Genomic DNA, 8,547 nt, shown 5'->3' with positions numbered 1-8,547 from the left:
GAATAAGTATAGTTGACACGAGCACTCAACTCAACGCTTAAATTAAGTAGTTTGGTTATCAAGGTGGTGTACAATAGCTTTTTTTTTTTTTTATCCGGATGAGACTTGCCTGTTGGAAGTTATTGCTGGCTCAGCTTTAAATTATTTTATTTAAAATAATTAAAACAAACAATTGGTTACTTACTGCACAAAGACAATCTGAAGTTAAAATACGGACCAAATGGCCTACTTTGAATAATCTTTGTGCCTACCCCAGGCGACCCACTGATAGATTGAGTAGGCTAAAGACCGCCCCCATTTTCAGTGTGGACGGGAATCCTTAGATGACTAAGTTCTTGGAAACTGAAACGAGGTAAGAAGATATTGATATCCATATTAGCTTTACAAATACGAACTTCTAGTCAAGACAATTACATAAACACTTAAATAATGTTTTCCAATAGTTGATCAGCATCTTGAACAACCGCATTCCTTTCAAACTTTGAACTATGAGGACACTTGTGTGGCGGTGTACGGAGAGACTGAGCATACGCTTTGCAGTTGGCCTCGAGGCAACAATACTTGTCATCGGGGCAGTGTGTTCTAGGTGTATCGATAGGTGTCGCAGTCAGTGTTTTTGTGTACGACAATTGTTTGTACATTTTACAAGGTACATTTGGTGTAAAGTTTTTTGAGAAACAGCACACATTTATCGAGAAACGCCTTCATTATCTCTGAGACCAGCTTGGTTTTCCGTCTGCAACAGGCTGATTAAAAGACCACATACACAACTTTAAGAGGAAGAAAACCATCAGAAATGTCCTTCCCGTGATAAACGGGAAGGACGGAACACATGTACAGGATCCAGTCATGGTGCTATTAGTCAGTGTCCAGTACTGGATAAGCTTACTTAAATCCACTTAAATTTAGACAAACCGGTTATTTAATCTTCCATGTTCTTTCCAGAAGGTTCCTTGGTTCTCATAGTATTCTTAAAAGACCTTCACTAATGCAATGTCTCTGTCTTTTCAGATGCTGGCCTTGCATCTCTTGTCAGTGGTAGTGGCTCTGGGTATGGGGCCAGTCTCTGGCTTTAGCAACGGGAAGGTTTCCCAGGCCTGTGGGGACATGGTGCCAGTGCACGGCTCTGAGTCCAGCCCCCTGCCTGCTCCTTACAACATCTCTGTACACACTTCGACTTTTGGTCCTGGGGACAATATAACAGGTAACTGCCCACAGAGCATTTACTTAGATCCTTAGAGAACCAAGCAAAACATCTTTTTTTGCATACAGTAGAAGGTAGTAAGACCGATATTGCAGCATTGTAAGTGTTGTTGTTTTTTGTGATCATTTTTCCCCCTGCTCTTCCGCAGTGACTTTATCCGTCGCCATTTCTGGGTCAGGCTACTTTAAGGGCTTCCTGATGGAAGCGAGGGAGGCTGGGAACCCCACTGCCTCTCCTGTCGGGTCGTTCATCCTGGTCAACCCAGCTGTTTCCCAGCTGCTGCGCTGTGGCCGCACGCAGGTACTGTGCAGGGATGTCTGACTGGCCTCTAATCCCACTGGCTTTACCTTAGTTATGGCATGACAAAGCAAGAAAAATAGGTGTTACTTGTCTCGTTCTTTGATAGATCTTTCCTGACAGTAATGTGGGGTTTGGTGAAAAACGGTGTGTGTTTATGGTTGCTAACCAACCCTGTCATTTGAAGGGATCCGCAGTAAGCCACACCAGCGATTCCAAAAAGACAGAGGTCCAAGCTCTGTGGGAATGTCCAAGGAACCCTCCAGAAAAAGTTCAAATCCTGTGAGTAATCTCCACTTCTGTTCCTGTCTGAAACAGTTAGTCAACAAACATTCTCAGTTTGCATTCTGCATAAAAGATGGCATTTTGGCTTAATATGCATTATGTAGTACTTACTGTCTCACACACTTCTGTACCTTTTTAATGCAACACCACTGGTTGTACTGTGTTTTAAATAGATTTTCAGACCTATTCAATGTTCAATGACATGCGCATGCTTATCTTGTTGTATCAGGGTGACGGTGGTGCACAAATATAAGGAGTTTTGGGTGAAGGTCCCTGGTCCTGTGTTGTCTCTAAAGGGGACGACTCCGGAACCTCCTAGCCCCTCTGCCTCCACCACTAAACCCCCCACCCCATCTCCACTGCCCAGTCCTGTGAGTCACCGTCTTGGTGGGGAGGGGAGTGGAGTGTAGGGGAGGGGAAAGGAAAGGAGAGGAGGGGAGAGTGTCTGTTCACACGATGATTCGAACTGTCTTTCTCCCCCTCTCCACCTCAGTTCACCTCGGTCGGCTGTGGCGGCAGCAAGTCATGCTTGCGGGACCCTGTGGGCTGTGACCCAGAGGCTGACCTGCACTGCTTCTTCCTGTCCTTCACCCCGGAGGGAAACACTGTGCTGTTTGAGCTGAGCGGGCCGGCGGAGGGATACATGTCCTTCGCCCTGTCACTAGACAAATGGATGGTTCGTACAGAGACCGCATCACTCTACCCAAGAAGAAGCAGTATCGTACTTGACAGTCATACCCGAGTGCGCATGGCGCTTGAATAAAAGCACAAAACTGTCAGTAGATGGCGCCACAGTGTTTGTCTACTCAAATTCATCCTCAGAGGGCCAATAGGAAGTACAGTTAGGTCCATAAGTATTTGGACATTGACACAATTGTCATCATTTTGGCTCTGTATACCACCACAATGGATTTGAAATGAAACAATCAAGATGTGCTTTAAGTGCAGACTTTCAGCTTTAATTTCAGGGTATTTACATCCAAATCAGGTGAACGGTGTAGGAATTACAATACATTTTATATGTGGCCCCCCCCTTTTTAAGGGACCAAAAGTAATTGGACAATTGGCTGCTCAGCTGTTCCATGGCCAGGTGTATGTTATTCCCTCATAAAGGGAGTTCGTTATTTCATTGACAAGGAGCAGATAAAAGGTCTAGAGTTAATTTCAAGTATGATATTTGTGTTTGGAATCTGTTGCTGTCAACTCTCAATATGAAGTCCAAAGAGCTGTCACCATCAGTGAAGCAAGCCATCGTTAGGCTGAAAAATCAAAACAAACCTATCAGAGAGATAGCAAAAACATTAGGTGTGGCCAAATCAACTGTTTGGTACATTCTTAAAAAGAAAGAACGCACTGGTGAGCTCAGCAACACCAAAAGACCCGGAAGACCACGGAAAACAACTGTGGTGGATGACAGAAGAATTCTTTCCCTGGTGAAGAAAAACCCCTTCACAACAGTTGGCCAGATCAAGAACACTCTCCAGGAGGTAGGCGTATCTGTGTCAAAGTCAACAATTAAGAGAAGACTTCACCAGAGTAAATACAGAGGGTTCACCACAAGATGTAAACCATTGGTGAGTCTCAAAAACAGGAAGACCAGATTAGAGTTTGCCAAAAAAACATCTAAAAGAGCCTGTACAGTTCTGGAACAACATCCTATGGACAGATGAGACCAAGATCAACTTGTACCAGAATGATGGGAAGAGAAGAGTATGGAGAAGGGAAGGAACTGCTCATGATCCAAAGCATACCACCTCATCAGTGAAGCATGGTGGAGGTAGTGTTATGGCGTGGGCATGTATGGCTGCCAATGGAACTGGTTCCCTTGTATTTATCGATGATGTGACTGCTGACAAAAGCAGTAGGATGAATTCTGAAGTGTTTCGGGCAATATTATCTGCTCAGATTCAGCCAAATGCTTCAGAACTCATAGGACGGCGCTTCACAGTGCAGATGGACAATGACCCGAAGCATACTGCGAATGCAACCAAATAGTTTTTTAAGGCAAAGAAGTGGAATGTTCTGCAATGGCCAAGTCAATCACCTGACCTAAATCCAATTGAGCATGCATTTCACTTGCTAAAGACAAAACTGAAGGGAAAATGCCCCAAGAACAAGCAGGAACTGAAGACAGTTGCAGTAGAGGCCTGGCAGAGCATCACCAGGGACGAAACCCAGCGTCTGGTGATGTCTATGGGTTCCAGACTTCAGGCTGTCATTGACTGCAAAGGATTTGCAACCAAGTATTAAAAGTGACAATTAGATTTATGATTATGTTAGTTTGTCCAATTATTTTTGGTCCCTTAAAAAGGGGGGGGGCACATATAAAATGTGTTGTAATTCCTACACCGTTCACCTGATTTGGATGTAAATACCCTGAAATTAAAGCTGAAAGTCTGCACTTAAAGCACATCTTGATTGTTTCATTTCAAATCCATTGTGGTGGTATACAGAGCCAAAATGATAAATTGTGTCAATGTCCAAATACTTATGGACCTAACTGTATGGTACTTGGCTCTCCAGGTATTACAGCAGGTGATGTCGTCTCTGTATGTTTGTAGGGTGACGATGACGTGTACCTGTGTGTGAGAGACGGCGAGGGCGTGAACATCGACGCCGCCTACGTCTCTGGACGAACACACCCTGTGCTGGCGGAGAAGGTGGACACGCGCGCATGGACACGCATACGCCTGCTCCCCTGTTGGAATGCATGCACTGTCTTGTTGTTATGTTGCTGAAGTGAAAGTGGGCTGTTTTAACCACGGAACTTGTCTCTGCGTTTCACCCAGGATGTTCTGTCAGAACGGGCCTGGAGGCTCTCTGACGGGGTCATCCAGTGTCGTTTCCGTAGAAACGTGCGGACTGCGCAGCAGAGCGACGGCAGGTTCAATCTGGACCAGAGCTTCTTCCTGTTTCTAGCTCACGGCAGGGCTGAAAACGGCGCCATACATAGACACGACCGCCAGCCTTTGATTTCCACCAATCAAAAGGTCCTAACAAGCACTCCTGAGGATCTGATTGGCTCACGGTCACCTTTGATGATCAAGTTCCATGGTGAGTGCACATAACCCAGTTCTAACTCCTGATAATACATCATATTAAAAAAACAAGAACGACATTTGATGAGTTACAGATAATAAAAGCCCTTAAATTCAAGGAAATTCCAATTAACACCTCAACCCATGCTACCTCCCCATCCATTCTCAAGCAGAAATATACATACACATATTTGTGGTCTATACTTGGCTATGAAGGCTCAGCCCTTCCAGACAGTCTCCACAGCTCTGAGCTCTGATTCCACCTCCCTCTGTCTCCAGGTGCATTGATGCTTGTAGCCTGGATGTTTACTGTCAGCACCGGAGTTGTGGTCGCTCGCCACTTCAGAGCAGACTGGCCGGAGAGGACGGTATGCGGGCAGAAGATGTGGTTTCAGGTACAGCCCTTCAGCATCAACACACAACGGTCTTTCTCCCTGTTCTCGATGATGATGATGATGACGTGAATGCGTGCCTACAGGTGCACAGAAGCCTGATGGCCGTGTCTGTGGCGCTGACCTGCGCGGGGTTCACCTTGCCCTTCATCTACAGAGGAGGATGGAGCAAGGTGAGTCTGCTCGGCCTCCGCGCCGGTCTCATCCTGCTTCTTACTTTCATGGCCGTCTGTAGGATTCTGCACCACCAGCTGGTCATGAGTCAACGTTCAACAATGCACCACGCTCCTCTAGTTCCTGTCTGGTTGGCTGGGTGACGGGTCTCTCTTTCTCTACTCTCTCTTTCTCTCCCTCCTCTCTTTCTCGCTCTCTCTCTCTCTCTCTCTCTCTCTCTCTCTCTCTCTCTCTCTGTGTTTCTCTCCCTGCGCCTCCTTCACCCGTCTGTCTGTGTGAGTCAGTTGTGTGGTCACATGTTGTAGTACCCTGGTAGAGAGAGAGAGAGAGGGTTGGTGTAGAGCACGGCTGTGATCCACCAAAGTATTTGTCATGCCTGACTCACAACTTCAGGAACACTGGCTTGCATTCCTGAAGTTATGAACCTGGAGTAAGAACGGTAATTTGACTTGGACCCATTGACCTCACTGAGAAGCCTTTGTTGTGTGTCTGTCTAATGCCCTCTGTGCTGTTGACTTCACTATTGTTTTCTGAGCCATGCTTTGAAATGACCACTAGGGGTCCCTCTTTCTCTGAGCACAGAGACCTGAGTTGAATATTTTATGAGTGCGTATGTACCTAGATTACCAACTTTTGAAGCTGTATTCTCTGCACCCCAGCAACCACAATGCTCTCGGATCACACATCACAGGAAGGTCTAGTCAGCGCTGATAACGCTGCTCTGCTTGGAGTCGTACTTGAATATCAACCTCAACAGACCCCCCCTCCCCCTCCTCCCCCCCTACATGTTTGACCCCTCAACCTTCGAGTACTGATAATAGTCGTTGAATGGTGAGGGGAACGTTTATTCAAGGTTAGTTCTAACATCCCCCTCTGCCCCCCCCCCCCCCTACAGCATGCCGGCCCCCACCCTTACCTTGGCAGTACCGTCATGGCATTGTCCGTGATCCAGCCCGCCGTGGCCTTCATCAGACCAGCCCCTGACTCCTCACGGTAAGAGATCCCGGTTCTACTCAGCCCGTTCATGCTTGCGGGCCACAGTGGGATATGAAACAGCAATACGCTACATTACGTCCAGGCAGTGCAGCGCCTGTATCCATTGACCCGATGCATTGAATCGATCTCTCGTTCCTCAGGAGGTACGTCTTCAACTGGATGCATCTGGGGACAGGCATCGCTGCCCAGGTCCTGGCTGGTAAGGGAGAATGATCCGGACGATGATGGTGGAGGTGGTGACGATGGTGACGGTCACACAGGAACCCCCAGTCTCCTTCCTCACACTCCTGTCTCCTGTAGTTGCAGCCATGTTCCTGGGGCCCCAACAGCAGGCCATTCTCCTGCCCAGCCCCTGGCCCACGGCCGTGCTGTACGGCTGGGTGGCCTGGTTGGTCGTGACCCACCTGCTCCTGGAGCTCCTTACTAGAAGATCGCTCGCCACAGGTGATGCCTCTCTCCTCTCTTGCCGGGATGTAACTTTTGGTAGCCGTGGCGTTTAGGGGGGCGACAGCAACATGTTTGAGATACAAGTGTAGCCGATGTAGATGAGTTCAACTCACTCCTCAGGTATATATACAGACCACCCGAGTCAGCGAAGCGCTAGCTTTTCATTGGAGTAGTTGGTAGTGGTCGCGCTTGCAGAGTCGGTAGTGCCGAGTTCGAGTCCCGTCACGGGTGGTTAGGATGGTTGTGCACTGCACAACCCACTAGCATTTACATTAGATGTCTTCACCAACACCACTATTACCATGTACCAAAAAAGACTGACTACTTGATATTAAACCTTAAATTTAACCTGGAAGAACAAGAAACAACAGAACAAGAACACACAGAACAATGTGTGCCTATTTGAATGATTCATGTCCTTTTTTTGCTCAGAGGCAAAGCACATCTAATTGTCAATTCCATTAAAAGCAGAAGTGAAAAAACACAAACCTACTTCTTTAATGCGTGGGCGTTAATACCATTCGGGTGTGAAATGTCATCTCTGGCCGTTGGTCTTCTATATTGCAGACTGAATGTTCTGAAAATTGTAAAGGATGTTCTTGTGATTGACTAATACCCCACAGGGTCTATAATCACATGTACTCTTCTCTACTTGGCGCTGCTCTACTCTACATCACCTTTCTATTTTTCTGTCAGTTCACAGTTTCCACTATTTTACAGAATCAGAGGATAAGGAGATCTTAGTCACTCAGGTTGAGGAGGAGCTGAGGCAGAAACAGGTGCGACTGAGCTGGAAATCGAAGTGACTGATGACTTTCTAGATTTAGGTCTGCTCTGTTTCGCTCTCATCTTTTCAAAATGGGATTGTCTTTTTTCTCATCCTTCTCAGGCGACTCCATACAAGAAGATCGTCCTGGCCGTGTTCCTTTTGGGAAATGTCACATTCCTGGCTGTCCTTTTAAGCACTATTGCAAATGTGTAACTAGAAATGTAAAAGTTTTCAAAAAAGTATTCTAATTTATTGTGATTACAGGTACGTAATTTGTGTACCAGAATTGTTTGTCAATTTTTCCACACAAGCCAAAGTGGTGCTATTTAGCACAGCACTGCCTCTGACATTGTCAGATTTTGAATGATTTGTTTAAAAATCATTTTAAGGAACGCACACTGGGCCAAGTCTCTGTTCAAAAACGCACTCTTCTGCTGTGATTTATTGTTGATTTCTCCAGCTCGTTTGAATAAATACCACATATTACATGTGAACAACTCAAATCAAAACGTTAGTTATTTTGTATTGAAAGGGGCTTGATTAGGCACAACCATGTTGATGCTGTACGTATTGCAGTTTCACTGTGTGCCGCTGAATACTTCCCTCAGCTCGCCTCGCAGAAAAGGACTGGGCTTTCTGCTGTTATCCTACATAGTGCTGCTCATTAGTGTTTCTTCTGTGCTTCGCCTCGGTATGTCACCACTGTGACTGCAAGTGCCTTCAGCCATTTGTGGAAATGTTCTTCTGATTAGAGCACTGGATCACTTTTTGTGTTTTTGTGTGTGTGTGTGTGTGTGTGTACTGGTCAATAAAATGTTATTGATGAAGCGTAAAGGGAATTGGTCATACATATTTATTGTTGCACTATATCCTCTTATACACTAGCATTGAGAATGCAAAGGAATTCACCGGCAGAAGAGAATCCTAAAAAGGCCAGACACAGTG

The 8,547-nt window shown here is 46.1% G+C and overlaps 1 protein-coding gene across 2 annotated transcripts; it reads left to right on the top strand.

Annotated features, from left to right (window-relative positions):
• On the top strand, positions 1-8,426 carry frrs1b (ferric-chelate reductase 1b). 2 transcript variants are annotated; one of them, XM_062479517.1, is made up of 15 exons: positions 1-352; positions 1,012-1,204; positions 1,353-1,504; positions 1,689-1,783; positions 2,016-2,157; positions 2,280-2,462; positions 4,348-4,446; positions 4,576-4,840; positions 5,104-5,219; positions 5,303-5,389; positions 6,286-6,383; positions 6,527-6,585; positions 6,687-6,830; positions 7,530-7,612; positions 7,723-8,426. In XM_062479517.1, exons 2-15 carry the CDS (start codon positions 1,012-1,014, stop codon positions 7,813-7,815), a joined length of 1,809 nt encoding a protein of 602 aa, XP_062335501.1. In that variant the 5' UTR covers positions 1-352; the 3' UTR covers positions 7,816-8,426. The 2 variants fall into 2 exon arrangements, with proteins under 2 accessions (XP_062335501.1, XP_062335502.1); XM_062479518.1 differs by having other exon boundaries at positions 2-352; positions 7,554-7,612.
• The last annotated feature ends 121 nt before the right edge of the window (positions 8,427-8,547 follow it).

Source organism: Osmerus eperlanus, chromosome 15 (assembly GCF_963692335.1).
Source record: "Osmerus eperlanus chromosome 15, fOsmEpe2.1, whole genome shotgun sequence".
In the NCBI taxonomy this organism is placed as follows: Eukaryota; Metazoa; Chordata; class Actinopteri; order Osmeriformes; family Osmeridae; genus Osmerus; species Osmerus eperlanus.
This window is presented reverse-complemented; position numbering and strand designations above follow the sequence as displayed.